This window comes from Chaetura pelagica, unplaced genomic scaffold, assembly GCF_000747805.2.
Source record: "Chaetura pelagica isolate M959 unplaced genomic scaffold, ChaPel_1.0 scaffold405, whole genome shotgun sequence".
In the NCBI taxonomy this organism is placed as follows: Eukaryota; Metazoa; Chordata; class Aves; order Apodiformes; family Apodidae; genus Chaetura; species Chaetura pelagica.
The window spans coordinates 1,220,398-1,238,376 of record NW_009953489.1 but is presented as its reverse complement, the minus strand read 5'-3'; the positions used below and the strand labels follow the sequence as shown (position 1 = coordinate 1,238,376).

Genomic DNA, 17,979 nt, shown 5'->3' with positions numbered 1-17,979 from the left:
CAGGAATGCTTACAGGCCATTTCTTAGTTTGTACATGAAATGGGGCTCAAATTTAGTCCAACTAAAAAAAAAATTCCTGTGGCTGCCTGTTAACTGCAGAGCAGTCTCCTGGTGTGGTCAGGGAGGCAGTTCACTGGTTTCCTTCACCAGCTGTGCCACCAGCAGGCTCTGCTGTGCTGCAGGCACAGCCAATAACTTTGCTCTCTTGTTTAGCTGAAATTCAATATACAGATCTAGAGATTACTCTGACAAAATTTGGTATTAAGAAAAATAGGAATTGCTGGGAAGACTGTGGATAATGCAGAGCTTCAGGCACACTCACCTGTCCCCCTTTCTGTTGGCCACGTCGTAAGGACGGAGAAAATCCAACTTGTTCTTGCTGATAACACAGATATCAATGTTGCTGCCCGAGCCCAGATCATTGTATATGCCAGCTGCAATGGCATCTCTCACAAGCTGTTTGGCTTCCTCTTCCTGGAAAAGTTGGAAAAGCTGTCACTGCACAACTGCTGGTATTTCACAGACACATTTGTCCACGTGGCAGTGGAAGCTGTGAGCTCCCCAAGCTCTAGAGGGGATGGCAGCTCATTGCTGCAGAGCACTGGGGCTGCCTGCTGGGAGAACCTGCCCTGCTCATGGCCTGCCACCCCCCAGGACAGGGCAGGCTTAGTGAAGGTGGCCAAGGAAGCAAAATTATTATTTCTGTCTTACTGAATGGATACATTTTATTCTTTTTATGTTCCAGGCTTTTGTGCATGTGTACATTACAAGCTCCCTGTAGTGCCCTCTGTAACAGCTGAATGCAAATTAAAGAGTCACACCAGTTTAGTTACATGGCTTTCCTAGGTAGGGACGATTTAATCATCCTCTGTAGTACTGAAATTATTGCTATGATTTTTGTAACATAGCTTGGTTTGCAAAATTGGACTCATAGGTAAAGCAAAGAGTGTCTTTAGTATAGTTCATTTAATGCATAGTGTATTTAGGTATTTCAAAAGCATGTGCCTTTCTAAATTACTTGGTACAAATCACAGGATCCTATTTGCAGCAAAACTAACATAGAAAACCAGAACAGGAGATGAAGCTCACTCTTTTTAGAGCTTCTGAAAGCAGGCACTGATCCTGCACAAGATCTAACATTTGCTTTCTTACAAGTTTCGTATCTGTGCTTTGTTTTAAAAGCAGGAAATCCCACCTGCTGAAACCCACGTGCTGCATTTAGCTGAGACATGCTCAGAAGCTGCCTGGACAGCCTGAGAGAGAGCTAGTGTGTGCCTGGCAGACACAGGTAACATTCAGTCTGTTATAGGGAAACATCCCCAATTCATCAACCTCTCCATTAAAATATTAGACCAGATCTGTAATCACACCTACCCCCAGTAAGCTTAATGACTGGTATTGATGTGAAGGTGTCAGAAATACATGTTTTGAGGTGCCTGCTCCCTCCCCTCCAGAGGAGGTGATGGCAGCTGCAGTGGCTCCCTCTACAGCTCCCAGGGCTGGTTTGTATTTCCAAGGCAGCTTATTGAAAACTCCCACCTCAGATCCAGTACTACAGGAACTAAACTGATACAGCCTATAAATCCTTAGTTGTGCAGCACAATTTTCTTGATTTCACACACCCACCCCCTCATACACAGCCATACATGCTATCTTTTCAGCAACCTCTTGAGCACACACCACAGCACATTGAATCCCTTGATCTGTCTCAAAAGGGTATAAGGAACTTACTTGAAAACTGTGACTAGAGCATGCCTGGTCCAGCCACAAAACAGTGAGACTGGAAGACCTGCCTGAGCCCAGGAACTGGGGCTGTTTTACCCTCCAGTCATGGGTGGCAGCAGCTGCTCCCCACACCTCTGGATAATCTGCCATAGACACCACCAATGAAAGAGCCAACATGCAAAGCTGATTAGATAAATGCAACTCTTTAAAATTAGCTTCATTTTAAAGGCCTGGGTGTCCCTGCCCCCTGCCAGCCAGGTTGTGTGGCCCAGACAGCAGCTTCTCAGGCCCCAGCACCCAAGTGCAGCTGAGGAGGAGCCCAAAATAAGCTCAGGCACATGTGCACCCAGAATGTGCTTCACATTCTGCCATGGCCCGACAGAAAAGAGCTGGTTAATAACAACATTCCTGTTCTAACAACTTCATTAAGGTGTTGGCCAGGAGGGGGACACTTTTTTCAATCAACTGTACTAAGAGCATCAATTGTTATTTCACTCCCACTTTTATTAGTATTACCCTTAAAAAAAATAATTTTGCTTTCTATCGAGGTGACTAGAAAAAGAAATAACCATTTTGTATTAATAATTCCTGTGCATTTCCTCAGTGTTTGTGGTAAAGAACCTGATAAGCAAGTATTTCCTCACTCAACTGATGCAAGACTACTTTGACTCATGTGTCAGAGGATAAGGGTATTTTAGTACTATAGTAAGAGTAAATACTAAGTTTTCATCGTAAAAACTGTTTGTAGTATATAAATATTTTTAAAATTATATTTAGTAAATATACTAAAATAAAACAAAGAAAATGCATACATATATTTTAAAAATTACGTGGTAGCAAGACCAGAATAATGTTAAGCTCTGATGTGAGCTGTTATGGTAAGAAAACTACCACAGCTTATGAAACTTAAAGCAGGTTTTTGGAGTTTTAAGCAATGTAAATCTTGCAGTCACCTCACTAATTAATTTTTATTTTTTTTACTATTTTATAAGTATTCTGTCAACCTGCTGCTATCAAAATAGTTCTGAAAATATCAGGTACAGTCAGTAAAGCTCAGCTGTAACTGCACTGAGGCATCCACTACACTGAGAAAGTCTGAACTTTAATCTCAGCTCTTCCATCTGATACAGTGCAGCCTAGTTCAACAACCTGGAATAATACTAATTTTAGAAAATCCTGCTTCAGTGCTGTTCACTTCTCTGCCTCTTCATAATTTGGAATTATGACCTTCTAGAATATCCACAAGGAAAAAAGCCCACAACATGCCTGATAGAGATCCTGCAGACAGAGTTTGGCATGGACTGCTATTTTTACAGTCAGAAAACAGGGGTTAGCATGAAAAGTGCTGACACAGGGGCAGGAATGAGTCACTGTAATAATTAATCTTAAAAAACCCTAAAAGTTCAGAGTACATAAAAGGAGCACTTCCTGCTTTATGGTTGCAAAGACCAAGCTAACTGGGAATATCATCCTCTCGGGTGCTTAAATGAGATTACAGGCAGAGTGATGTACTGTAATTCCAGACAGTTGTGACAAGCAGCACTTTATGGAGCTATCTGTTTGTCTCCATCACTGCATCCCACAATGTGTCCCAGGACTCCAATGTGCAACTCCATTTACCACTGCATGACAAATGGGCAGCACTTGTAAAAGGCACCAAGAAGTGCAGCTCAGCTTGTAATGGTCACCACAGATGGACCGCGGTGCCCGCGGGGGGAACCAGACCCCACCTTCATTAAAGTGACCAGTAATGGGCCTTTCAAAATGTGTCTTAGGAATAGTACAGTAAAGGCTAAAATAAATAACTCAGCATGGAAGGCTAATCTGAAATAGTGTTTGATAAATTATTTATAACACAGACAATTGTCTGCATTTAATATTGGCGCTACTGGTAGCATCTTTAAAAGATGATTTATGTGTTGTAATGCCATTAAGCTCGATATGGGCCCACAGCTAGCTATAAAGTCTGCTGAGATTTAGAGAATGAGTTTTAAACTGTCACTGCAACATCACAGTAGATAGAGCCTGTATTAAATCTTTACTTTAAACCTGCTATCTGGAGAGTTGCATTTTGTAGACACTCAAGAACTGATGGATTACCTCTCTACGGCTGCAATGGTGCAAGTCCCAAACAGCACCAGTAAGAACTTTTACACATTATTTTTGTATATGACTTGAATCAAAGTTCTCTTCTCACTTAAGCAATTTTCAGGTTTCAAATGCTACTGAAATAAAAAAGACTTTCCTACAGAAGATGTGGATATTTCTACATCAGATCAATACTATCTTTACTAATAGCTTTTAAATAAGTTTAGCCATATTGCTCCAGCAGGGAAGAGCAGCTGGAGCAAGCCTTGTGAATATTATTTCCTCAATGTTTGGGAACTCTCCAGGCAGTTCAACAAAAGATGTCTTTTCCAGATTGAAAACCTGTAGAAAGGATTATTTACTTTTTTACTCTACCACAGTGAAATTAATGCCTTCTGCAGGTCACTGGTACCTGTTAGACGTGATATGCACGTAATGCAGCTCAATAAATCTTATCAAGAATTTGAAATACAGTGCACAATATAAGTACAGAATGAATGACAGTGTAACAATTTTATAAAGGCAAAAGGAATTAAATACTTACCACAAGTGTCTTTTATAACAGAATGAAACTTGTTCAAATTATATAATGTAAAAAAAATCAATCCTACTTCAAGTGAGAATCCACAAGACTCACATGGGAAGAGATGGGGAGGAAAAATAAAAATCCAAATGTTCAGAAAGGACAATGATAATAAAAAAAAATAACTTGTAAAGGACTGTTTGGGCCCGAAAAGTGATTACTCTTGAAGGACATAAGCACCTACAGAAGCATAATTGGACTCTGGAAGAGTAATCAGCAACTACAGCATGTGAGAGGATGTGTACATCTGGCCCTGGGAGAAGCTGGAGATCAGTATGAAACTGGAAGCAATGCTAAAATCTGGCTAGTCCAGAGAGAGTCCACAACTGAGAAGCAAAGTGTTTAGTGTTTGTCTTCTAAGAGGAGGCTGAAAGACTCCATTAGTGAGAATTAATCTGGGGTGGGTACCTTGTGAAGCTGCAAAAGGACTGGCACATGTCCTTTAAACCACTCAGGTTAAATGAGTCTCACCAAAGCAGTAAGCGTTTCAGGAGATGCCTCAGAAGCAGATCAGTAACAACACATTTCATAACTTATTTTTTTTAAATAGACCTATGGTACATCAAGAGTTTGCTTTTCTTTCAACTCTGATCAGGTGAATTAAATTTAAAAGTAGTCAAGACTTTCTAGGTCTCCCCCTGTCCTTTCTTCCTCCACCATCTTTTGTTTGTGCTCTAAAAAGTCTCAGAAGAAGTCAGAGGTGGAATGCTGAGCTTGGACAGTGCAAACAATGCAAACCAGGCTATTCCAACAGATATATGGGATGAATATGTGGGACCAGGATTCCAAATCACAGAAAACAGTATTAAACCAACATGCCAAGTGACCACAGCACAAAGAAATATTTACAAGATAGAAGCTGCACGTAGAAAGAATTAAAGCTCCAAATCCTGAATCATGACTTTCATTCGCTTCCAGGAAGGCAAGTGAGTGACTCAGTATTTGCATGACATGGTGTCAAGGACTCAGGGACTATTAAATATGATTACAGTTTTCTCTCCAGAATACATCCTATTCAAACACCATAGAATGGTGACTTCCATACAGGTGTCCACATTCTAAACCACAGAAGTTCTCTTAAAAGAAAAAAGCACAGGGCAGTATCAGTCACACACATTCCTGCATTTCCCTGTGCCTCTGCTCCCTTCTGGGCACTATCTGGAATGCCAAGCCCACAAAGCCTATCTATGCCACCACCAAGGCACTTCATTAGAAGACAGAAACCCAACTTGTTTAAATCCCTGGATGACGATGTGCTGCCTGTTTTACATAGAAAATACAGAAGACTTGTTTTCTTCAGCACAAATATGGCACATGGAAATTGTGCACAAAGAAATCAAGCGTAGCACTGACCTAGCAGTGTTCCTAAAACAGCAATTTGAGGTTTTACACAAATGTTCCTACATCCATTCATTAACAGATCCCAGAATCATGGCTCAGGTAATTCTGTACTGCAATTTATGTCAGTTTTGTTGTGAATAATATGTTAGTAAACATTTATTTTTCTAACTGTTTTCGACTAAGAACTTTTCAAATAAAATACACCTTAGTCCCCAATTATTATCCTCAGTAATTCCAGCTTTCTTCATGTTCCAATGGAAGATGCCTGCAAGCCCAGACTCCTCCCCACCTCCCCCTTTCTGATAATGTGCACCACACAAGTATAATAAACCATGTTAATATTTCATACCAGTGTGAAATATGCTGGAGTATCAATTCAACATCTGCTGTCTTTAGGGTACTGGTGTCCCGCAGAGACACTTTCAATTTGTAATTGAGTTCTATACTGAATTAATCAGCAGTTTATCTTTTCTAGTAAAATAACGTCCTATCCACTAACCTGGATTTACATTAACATTTTATGCCAAATTACCTGCCAAAGCAAGAAACTATATGAGATGGAACTACTGTTCAATAACATCGCTTCTGTGTGTCATTCTGTACCTGCAGATGAGTACAACACCAATTTCCAATGGTGCAGAATTAAATTACAAGCTCCTCTCACAACTATGGGATTTCTTTTAACACTATTCCCCTACTTTGAACTACAAATGAATAGGAAAATTCATTTAATCCATCACATATGTCTGGGTGAAGTTCATGGGGATGTTTAGGGAACTGATTCTTAAAAAGAACTTGCTCAACAGGAACAGAGCTGCAAATTCTGCAAGTCCTACCCTGGCCCTCAGTTTCCCATGGAGCTGCACTACTGTGCAGTCACAGGCTGCACCCAGTGCCCCAAAAAGTACCCAGAAATATAAAATATAAAAAAGATGACAAAATTACTATGTATTATTACCACATATAAAAAAATAAATACCCAGCAACAACATGTCTGGCTTTGGATAGAAGAGACCTCTGTTCATCTGACTATTACTTTACCTCTGAAAAAAGGATGGAAGAGAATAAAGGTAAACATTTTATTTGGAAAAAGCAGTATTTTGGTACTAAAATGCTCCGTGTAGCTTATTCCTGGGAGGGAGCCTCCCCCACAGCCTGGCTGAGGCCCCCCCATCCCCTGCTCAGCCCTCGCCGCAGAGCAGCACTCGGGCTTTGTGCCATGTGGAATATTTTCCAGTATGTTTTGCCTGTGTTCTGCACTGATGGGAGATAAGACAAACAGAAACAATTTAAACTGGAACACCTGCTCCTGAGAAATGCATCAAAAATAATTACCTGTCCTACATCTACCCTGTGCAAGAGGAAACAATCTCCCAATGTCAAGCCCAGCGTCCCACCAGCTCGTCTACATGATCATGTACAAAGTTTAAGCGCTGCTTTTGTAAAGGTGAAGAAATTGTTGCTCTGTGTCATGCACCAAGGCCCAGCTTAAACCAAGGTAAAATTTATTTCCCTCAATATAGCCTGTAAACAGAAAACCAGAAGAAGGTGCTACTGGGGATCACTGGTAAGTCAGGCTGATGCTGCTGGCAGTTTCCCACCTGATTTCTACACAGAAATGGTGTTTTAATATATTCAGAAAGCATCCCTCAAAACCCTGCTCTGGGAGTCCTACCCATTCCAGACCACATGGAGCTCACACATTTTAAATCAGGTTTGTATTTCCTGTTCAACCTCAGTTCTGCAAAGGAGATCAGTCCAGGGCACATTCTGGGAAAGACGTAACAGTACAAATCCTGTGATGCATCAAGCAGAAACCAGGCTACCATAACATTATTTTAATCTAGTGTAAGAAACAGCATGCTAAGCTTTTATTTTCTGGATGTCTGTCTGCTCTAACACCTGATACTTAGCCATGCAAATTCGGGTCTTTGAAGGACAGAACAGTACAGGTATGTAAGGAAGGCACAAAATCTGTGTGCCCACAAGCTCTGCCAGAACAGGCAGTGGAGAAATGCTACAAAATAGGCTCAGTGATGGTCACTGGGTAATGAAATAAACAGACACACAGAGGACATAAATAATAACTACTTATTTTTGTTCACAGAATCAGATTTTTTTTTTTCCCTTCCATTTACTTAATCTCTGTTTGACACCAACAGGGGTTCAAGTATCTCAGGCCGGCTCTGCAGCTTAGCTCCCATAGTCTGGCTTGATCTCTATTGTCTGCTGCAGGGTTCAGCTGACAAACCTCCCAGCAAGTGGTCACCTTCCCACAGAGCCATTAAACCCGGAGCCTTGGCTGGTGGGATTAGCCTGCAGGCTGACACACCTGAGCCTGTGGTGGGGACACGGGCATTTTGATCAGCACCACTAATGAACACGGAAGTCACATGCAGCTCATCACTGCTCCCGAGCCCTGACTCGCACCAGCACAGGCCAAATAAGACTGATGAGACAACTATTGTTATTGATTTCTGACAGTTTCCAAAAATAGCTCAGTATTGTTGTCAGGAGTTGATAAACAAAAAATACCACAATATTGAGGGGCAGTGGGAAATATGAGCACAGAAACATTTGAGAACCATTTGATCTGGATAGCAGCTGTTTAAAAACTTAAAAAGTGACATGTTTGTGGAATACTTTGTTCTATGCCTGATATATTTTTGACTGAAATGAGAGGTACACAGGGAAAGCTGAACTTAAGACTTCTTTCCACTTGGACAAGACCTTCAGCTCACACCAGGTGTGTGGAGGAAGGCATTCTTTATCCCTCAGCTCCTTCACTCTGGGGGTATGGGACTGCTCAAAAGTACCTCAAAAATAATTGAAAAAGACAGGAACAGAACTGTGGACCAGAAGAACCTGAGTCTGCATGTTTTGCAACTTCCAATCCTCTTCTTTCCCATAATTTCTTAGTGACAACACCTACTCTGATAGCTGCAACTATTGACTGGAAAAGGTTACTATAACCAGCTCCTCCAACCACTATCCAGAGGGTTACCCAAACCTGCCAGCCACACTGCAGTGGAACTGCTCCCTGAGCCAACGTTGGCAGAAGTGATCACTGCAGAGCGACCATCCCAGCAAACCTGGCCGGGGAAGGGCAATGGCAGAGGGAGATGCTGCTGCAGGAGGCAAAGTGCCTACACTCTAAGCGGAACACAGAACAGTCTCCTCTTGGTTTCAATTTGTTCCTGCCTCTCCAGAGTCTTTTTGTTTTCATTCAGTATCAGTTGATTTCCTGCCACACTAAACAAAGTGGTATAATAAATGACTGTAAATATAGTATCACCTTTTTGGGGTGATCTATTTCAGAAAGAGTTATTAAATACCTGCCAGGTGACCTCCTTCCATTTTTTTTCCACCTATTCTGTGCCCCTGAACTCATTACGCAAAGATTTACTTCCCTTTCTCTGCAACAGTTCTGCTTTCTTGTGGCCTCTACCCATTCTCTTTCTTTTGGATCCTCTTTTTATTAAACCTTGCTGTTTTGATGAAATACAGAAAAGAACTGGAGTTACAAGCAGCCTGTTTCCTTGCTTAAACAGGAACTCTTGTCAGAAAGCTACAACACCACCTCACTGTAGATCAAGTGACTGTTCTGCAGACAAAAAGCTTTTACTTTTCAAACAAGAGAGTCAAATACAAGAATAAAATACATAATACACCCCCAATCTCCCTTAGGGATTCAATAACCACAGCATAGATAAACCCAGAATTCCAGCCTTTAATACTGTAGACTTTTTTTTTTTCCCAGACCATGATGGTTTCCACATCCACTGACTCAGAGTATTTCTTCACTACTGTCTAACACCAGAAGGCATGAATACATTTGCACAATTTGACTATAAGGTTTAAAAACCAGGTGGCTACTCTATTGAAAGAAAAATTGGCTGCAATGAAAGATCTAAGCTCAAAACACTCTATTAGATGTGCTGCTCTTCCACTTATGTTTTTTAAAGTAGATCTACAGCTGCCCACATGACAGATTAATATTGTTCCACAGTAGTCAGGTGCTTGGCATTACATTTTTGAAGCATCTACAGGCCTTCAGGGCTGAAAGCGTTCACATCTTCAGCAATCTATAATGGTTCCTCTAGAGGCCAGCACTTGCTTCATAATGAAACATGCCTCCATAAATCAGACTGCAGAAGTGGCTCTCCTGCATGTCACCCATCTATCTTTACAGCTTCTCCAAAGGATGTTGGGTAAAGATCATCTGCCTGCACTGCAGCCAGGGAAGGGACCATCACAGCTGGCACTGATAAAGCATGTGCTGCTTAAATCTGAAGACACACTAAGTCTATGGAAAAAAACACATCCTGCTGGTGTTAGCATGCCTCAGGCACTGGTAGAAGCTTCAGCAGCTCATCTTCAAAAGGCAGAGAGCCAAGGCTCTAGAAACCTGCAAAAATTGGCTAGGCCTGCAGTCTTCTTCTTTTTTTTTTTTTTCTTTTTTTTTTCTTTTTTTTTTTTTTTAAGTTGAGCATCTTCAAAGTCTACGATTCTAACTGTAGGGCACAGCAGCTGCCACTGCAGATTTGATCCTCTCAGCTTTTGGCAGCTCTCAACTTGAAATTCTAGCAAAAGAATTTTTCAAGTTGCTATTATTGCCTGTCATGGATTTATAAATATTGTGCACTCTCTGCTGTGGCATGGCTCTCCTGGGACACCCATGCATGCCAAAAGCGGAACAGAATGAAAAACAGTTCCTATTCTTCAAATAAATGCTAATTTTTTTTTAACTGTGCTCACACGATGTGTTTGGTGATCAGCTTCAATAGGACAGAATATATATCAGAGGCAAAAAAGCTGATTGTCTTTTCCAGTAGTATTCAGCTGCTACTTTCATTAAGCTTGTTTAATTACATTCCAGATGCTAATTTGCAAGTCGATACCAGAGGGTGCAGGACAGTTTGCCTTTGAATCATTTTCCTGTGATGTGCTGGTCCTGCAGCACACCACCACCCTCCAGTAGCCCTAGCGAGATATTCTGACAATTAGTGCAAAAGAAGCAGCATTGATCTTGACAGAAAAATATTAATCCTCTACCCGTTTTACTAAATTAATCGCCACAAATTTTAAGTTGGTCATTGCCGTTTCATAGCAGATTTTATGTAAAATATACACAGCTTTCTCCAGATTTAATTTAAATTTCAATAGAAATATCATTTATTATTTTGCTACTTTACTTGAAAAAAAACTACATCTGGTAAGTATTTTAAGCTGGCAGCCATAACAGAATATGAAGAAGTGTTTCACAGTACCGTTGAGCTTTATCACCTGAAACTTTGCTGGTTTAGTTAATAAGATTAATTAATTGTTATAAGAGAATATCTAGTAAAAACAAAGGGTAAAGGTGCATGCAAGTCTCAAAGATCTAAATATCTATTTTAACAAATTGGTAGGCTGCATTTCTATATGCTTGTTATGACAGTGAGTATCTGCTGCCATTTATGGTTGTATATGAAGATAATTTAATTAGAATGACCTTTCTGAACAGGAAAAGTTGGAGATTTACCAATTTTTCATGCCTTTTTTGGTTGCTTTTCCACAAAGAACGACTTAAAACACAAGCTTGAAAACTAGCTGAGAATAAGATGAAATGTTTAGTTTCATAGCACAGCTCTTTGACATTTGTGTCTGAGAGCAAACTATTATGCTGTAGCTGTTGATTCCAAGGATTTGTGGTCCATGTTTTCAGCATGAAGAGCACATATGCCAAGTGCACAGTCACACAAGAGGCTGGAAAAAGACTGTCATTCTTACAGCAGCATGAGGGGAGAGGAAGAAAAAAAAAGAGTCTACCTCTGTCTAGTGGTTCTTTGCACCAGTCATCCAGTGTGATGCTACTTACAGAAGAACTGTGAGTGCCTCTCACAAATACTCCAGCATTTCTGACAGCACTTGTGAACATGCTGGAGGGCAGAACCCAGCATCTCCACATCCTGCCCAACACACCACAGGAATGCGGGAGCCCTGACCATACAGAACTGTCCTGCCTCTGCACTGCAACGATTTCACACACAGACAGGAGAGGAGGCGGTTCAGGAGCAACTGAAAAGCTACCTGTTACTAACCCTTACACAGTGTAACTAATGGAAAGCCTTGAAACAAGGGGTTTGTTGTTTTTTAAAAATCAACTGATACCATGTGTCACGTTTCTTTAGGAGCTGGAACAGGCTACCATGCATCACTTTCAACTTCAGATTTAATGGACCATGACCTGAAAACCCAGCATCTCTGGAGGGAGGAAATGACCCACAGCAGTTGCATGACAAAGATGAGGAACATCTCAAGACCTTTTCTAAAATAAATCAACTTTTTCCTTTTCCACATTATTCTTTGATACTGAATAACTCTTGAGATTTGTTATATCTGCATTTTAAGCTGAAATGATTGCAATTGTTAGTGTTACAAGTAATTTTTAATGGGTTCAATCTACAATTTTGCATTAATTTCTTGGGTTGTTTTTTTCTTTAATGTGAAATTATTAATCAGTTGGAATGAGAAGAAGCACTCACAGAAAATCTGAGGAGATTAATGTGGTTTAAAAGAGAGCCTAACATTATTGAGGCATTTTACAGCACATGGTTACAGAAAGCCCTTTAATGATTTTGGTTTTATTTTCATCAATTGTCTGTGCATAACTGGAGTTTTCACTGTTCAGTTTAGCAGGCACTGAACATGGTGTAACTAAGGGTAAGGAAATACTACAGATAATACAAAAATAATGTACTGGGTACTGCTGTAACTGAACAGTTTGTTCTGATCTCAATCACCACACTCCAGCTTTTAGCACTCCTGAATGGGGAACCAAACATTTTTCAATTTTTCCTAAGATCATCAGCAAAACACAAACAGCCAACAACCTTATAAATCTTCTGATAATCAGCTTTTAAGTAGATATTAAAAGTGCAGTTACTAGTCCTGAACATACCTGATGAACCAGAAATCCAACTGGTTCCATACTCTATTTGACCATGGTTTGTTGATTTTACCATCACATATTCTCTTTTCAAGGCTGAGAGAGCAGGACTGACTGCTGAGGGACAAACAGCAATACTGACTATGCAAGGGTTGTTGAATTCCTGAAGTCAACTAAAAACAGGTAGGTGAAAGCTTTAAAAGCATATAAATCATCCATGTTTTTTCCACATATAAATTTGCAAGAAGCTATACTGCTTTAAGTGTATTTTACCCATAAATGTGTACCTCTTTCCAGTAAGCTGCCATCAGGACATTATGTGCAGGGAAACTAGAGCAGATTTAACTTTTTTAAATCTTCAAGCCTATTAAGGTCTTATGAACATGAGGACTATTGAGGGAAACACTGAGATTTAAACAAAAAATTTCAATTCTTACCTCCATGTCCTGCTTGAATTTATCTTCAAATACTGCCATGGCTGCTAATGATCCAGAGCCTATGGGAGCAAAGTCAGGACACCCAGTTAGCCAGTGGATTACACACAGGTTGGGTATTTTTTAAAAAAGAAAAATATAACAAATACCATCAGCAGAAACCAGACTGAAGTCTACCATAGCTTAGCACGCTCTCTAAAGCAAATGCCCTAAGTCCAGCACCTAATTTAATGCTAAATGTACAGCTGGTGTACACAGACCCGACACAAGTCCTTGTTCCAACAGCCCTCTTTCTGCTACTATTTTTAACACTAAAATATGAAAATGAGGTTAGAAAAAGAGAGTCCACTGAATGCCATGGCTTGTAATCCCTGCTGCCCCATTCCTCCTGCCCCACTTTTGTCCCTGGCCACGTTAGAGGGTGTATCACTTCATAGCACAGCACCCAGAATGAGGAGGTTGCTCTGAGGAGCTGAGTCACCGTTAGGCACAGGGATGAGCACACAGCAGTGGGGACAGGGCAGCTGGCTGCTGCCACCAGGTTGTTCCCCATATCCATTTTTAAACAGTTTACTATGCATTTACTTAGTGCCATTATTTTTACATTGAACAGTAAGAGCTGAATAGACAAGATGACAGATGTGAAAACAGGAGTTTAATGTTGCTTCTCTTGGAGAATGCAGTGCAAGTGCAGTAACAGAACAGAAGCCAGAACAGAAGCCATCTCCACCCAAAGCACTGCCACTGCTGGGGTCAGAAATGTGCTTTCCAGAAATTTATACAAAAAGCAGTATGATGTTACTGGAAGCTGGAAATTTGCTTTGTTCAGAAAGAGAGAGTTTTCAGGAAAACATCTTGTCTGTCTGTGGCCTGAGCCATATTTCAGAGAGCACCACTTTTGGGAAGTGAATAAAGTTACCTGCAATTTTTTACTCCAATTAGAAGATTTTTTTGGCATTTATTACTTTTTAACTTGTTTTGCATACTGCTATCTGTTTAGCTGGGTCACAGGGAAAGCCATATTTCCCATTTAAAATGATTTGTGTACATCGCTTGACCACCTCAATGGTTCAGTGAAAGAAAAAGGCAGCGATTAAACAGTTTCAAATGAGGTGTCCTGCTGATTTTATCAAGTCTGCTGAATGTATAATGAAAGAGGAGAAGCTGACAGTGACACTGTTGAGAAAATACAGACTACCTTATCTGAACCATTTAAGGAGGTCCAATTATAGATCAAATTTAAAGGGTAGAAGCAGCAGATTTACAGACACAAATCAAGGAACATGGTAATCCCAATGAATGTGACAGATATTCCTGTTACAGAATATTGCTGTGGTTGAGGATCATTACCTTTACAGTACCAAATACATCACATCTAAAAGCAGTAGGACACTCTAAGTGTGTACTTGTATTACAGGCAATGACTATTCATTTACACCTTGGAGCAATACATGACTCCATTTTTTAAATGCTGAAACTGGGAATAAAGAAGATTTTAAAGCAACTAATAGCAGAAATGAATTCCTGAAACAAACAGCTGATATCACAGAACAAATAACAAGTAAAAGAAATCTTACTGATCCTTCAAACAAGGTCAAAATAAGGTTTGTTCCAAAACAAATACAGGACTTGAACCATGAAGTAATTTTTCTTGTGGAATGACAAAGAAACAGAATATTAGGGACATTTCTAATGAGGGGGAAAAAAATATGAGCTCTGGTTTCAAGCAAAGATGAAGATCAAGATCTACCATGGGCAGAATGGGGAGCCTCAGAACCAGAAGACAATTTCAGCCTTGGAGAAGGGTTCTTTGAAAAAATTAAGACTATAAAGACTAAAAAATGTGCAAGAATTAAAGCATAAAAGGTGGCATCTGACAGAAATTAGCTACTGAGCTAAGAAAAAAGTGATCTTAATTTTTTTAAACTTCTGCTGACAAATAAAAATTATCAATAACAAATGCTAAAATAATCACATTCATGGCTCAGATTGGATTCATTCTTCCAGTTCCTTTGTAAAAGAAGCTCCCAGAAGAACCCATGGGCAAGAACTCAGCAAACTTACCAAGAAGGAAAAAGGCAGGGCTAAACATTGTCTGGAAGAACAGATTTTTGTTATCTTAAGTAGCACAATGAAAATTCTCTGCTCTTTCTAACACCAGACTGGTTTTAGAAACACAAGTAGGTGTACACTCCAGAGCTTCTCCATCAAAACAAATCATCTGCTGTTTGACAACAGGAGTACCAACTGTTTTGCAAAACCAGTCATGTGCATTATTCACCCACTGCACAGAAGTGGATGAAACCCCTCACCCCCTGGCTGCCCTGCTGGAACTGCCCCTTTGAGCCTCTAAGAAGAAATGCAGGAAACCCCTGGCTCTGAGCACAGCTGGGAACCTCACTATCCAATTACACCAACTTCCCTCTACTTGGCACATTGCACATGGGATCCAAACAACGCCACAACGTTCCAAGTAGTTCAGCCGACTTGTGAGAGCTCTGCCCTGGAACAGGAGAGCTGGCAATGAAACCTGTGAGCCTCAGCAAACACTGCCAGGATGGTTTTCTTACTGCAGTGCCTAGAAAAGCACAGAAATCTTCGGTACTGAGGGACTTGTGTGCACGTGGGGAAGAGCAGCTCTCCTCTCCAGGTATTCAGTGCCACCCGGAAATCCATTTTTACCAGGCATGTTTTGCCTTTACATAGAAACAAGCTGAACAATTCCCAAACAACATCTGGAGAAAGATAAAAGCCAAACATTGCAAAACCCACCCAATAACTAGGGTGTCCCCTAGTGTGTCCCCACCTCATACACATAGTAACTGACTGAAGTCCCTCCCAGCCAGGGTTCAACACTGCTATGGTGTAGCAGTTCCACCTCAAAGCTACTAAAACCTTGAAGAAAGCTGTGAGTGTCATTAAGTAGTGCCTTTAATTGAGCTCAGATTGAAAGTACTACCAAGCCACATATTAATCCTAGATAACCTGACTTTGAAATCTTACTGACATACAGCCAGTGCAGGAACAGGACATTTTCTTTGTAAGAGTATTTTTTTAGATTTTGGGAGTTTACAACTGCTCAGTATATGAGCAATTAGGATAATTAAAACAAAGTGCAATTGGTAAAGTCATCACATACTTGAATGATAAAATATTTAGAAAAAAAGCTTTTCAGTTAAATTTTTAAAAACCACAAACTGGCTGTGAGTTGTTAAAAATGCCATTTAAATTCCCCATCTTTTTTTTTTTTTTGCACACACTTTCAGTAAGTTGCACTTTAGAAACTAGTATTCAGGAAGTATTAATCTAGCATCTAAATACATAAAAAAAACTGACAGCCAAACAAATCATAAAGAACTACAGAAACTGAGATGATGCAAAGTCTGTTCTGAGGCAAATAGTTTTCAGTCTGATAATCATCATGAACTAGGAAAGTGATGAGCCTGCAAGAGATTTCTTTTTTTCTTAAAAGAACCATTGGTCATTTCTTAAGTTTTCACAATGAAGTTACTAAAAATATTCTAGACTCAACTGTAATAAACTTGCTTTAAAAATTCCCATCTAGTCTTGAACAGTACCAGTTCAGTATGGATTTAAAGTGAAAGATAATTATTGATATATAGCAAAAAAATCCAGCTGACAATATCCACCATGCTATACACCTGCAGCAGCTTTCCTGAAACATATGAACTGGATCTTTATAGCAGAACATTCACTGCAGACAACTTCTTCTTGCTAAGCATAGACCATTCTCATCACCCAAGGACCTGTTTGCTACCTCAGCCTGCCACACTGGAGGATGTTCAGAGCCTTGAGAGAGCAACATTTAGCACTTCCTAATCCATCAGTGTCAGGGCTCCCTGACAGGGCATTTATTCACACACACTCATTGTTATTCAATTTGCTGTTCATTCCAGGTAAAAGCCAGGAGATCTCCACAGCCCCATGGACTGGGATCATTTTTCACCCTGGTTCCCGGCTGAGGGGCCAAGCCCCAGCAGTGGCAGTGCTTGCTCTGCAGGATGACACTGCCAAGGTATGAAGAGCTGATTTATTAATCTGAAGCAGCAGCAGCACCAGGGGACTGGCTTGAGCCACTGGAGACGCCTGAAACGCACTCCCTGCTTCCAAAAGCTCAACCACAGACTTCAAATGCTTTAATTTTATGCATGCATTTCATTATGAGTCTTGGCCAGAAGCTTTCCTAGACAAGCCAAGCAATCAGACAATCTTGCATCGTTTGCTGAAATCCAATTTTGTCCTTTGTCAGCACAACCAGTTTAATTTGATGTTTTCACTCCTGAGTAAGCACTGAGCATCTTTTAAACCTCTCTTCCAAGGGAGGACCACACTCTGCCTACCCACAAACACACTCCAGCTCAATAAGAACACACTCCAGCACATTTAAACAAACAAAAAGCCAACACCTCAACCATCTTTTCTACTCAATACAGAATCTCCAGAAATTAACTGGCCAAAAATACCCTGATTTAATCAACTGCCCATAGAACATTTGAAAAAAATAACAATAGATTAGTCTAAATAAGACTGAAATACAATTCCAACTACTATCTGTGATTGGACCTCTGATACTTTTTCTGCTCAGTTCTATATTTTATTTATATGCATAAACTAATCCTTTTACTAAAATACATCCTGCTCACTGGAGAAAGTATCAGTGTACTGGGTGTAGAAGGGTAAAGGAGACCTGTGCTGAGAAGGGCTTTGTTTGACATGGCCAAAAGGAACATGTAATGACCAGAGACAGACCTGCTATAGCAAACCAAAAGTTTAAGCTACAATTAACTTAATCCATTGATATTCTACTTCCTATTCCTTTAAACTTATTCTGCCACTATTGGTATTTTTGTGGAGGG

At 40.3% G+C, this 17,979-nt stretch overlaps 1 protein-coding gene across 1 annotated transcript in view; it reads right to left on the bottom strand.

The window, feature by feature from the left end:
- PSMB7 (proteasome (prosome, macropain) subunit, beta type, 7) overlaps nucleotides 1-17,979 on the bottom strand; it is a 24,596-nt gene that overhangs the window by 1,675 nt on the left and 4,942 nt on the right. The window contains exons 5-6 of the mRNA XM_009998931.1: nucleotides 13,106-13,164; nucleotides 323-474 (exon numbers count right to left, since the gene is read on the bottom strand). Of these exons, the coding sequence (XP_009997233.1) occupies nucleotides 323-474; nucleotides 13,106-13,164 (211 nt within the window). The remainder of the gene's footprint in view (nucleotides 1-322; nucleotides 475-13,105; nucleotides 13,165-17,979) is intronic.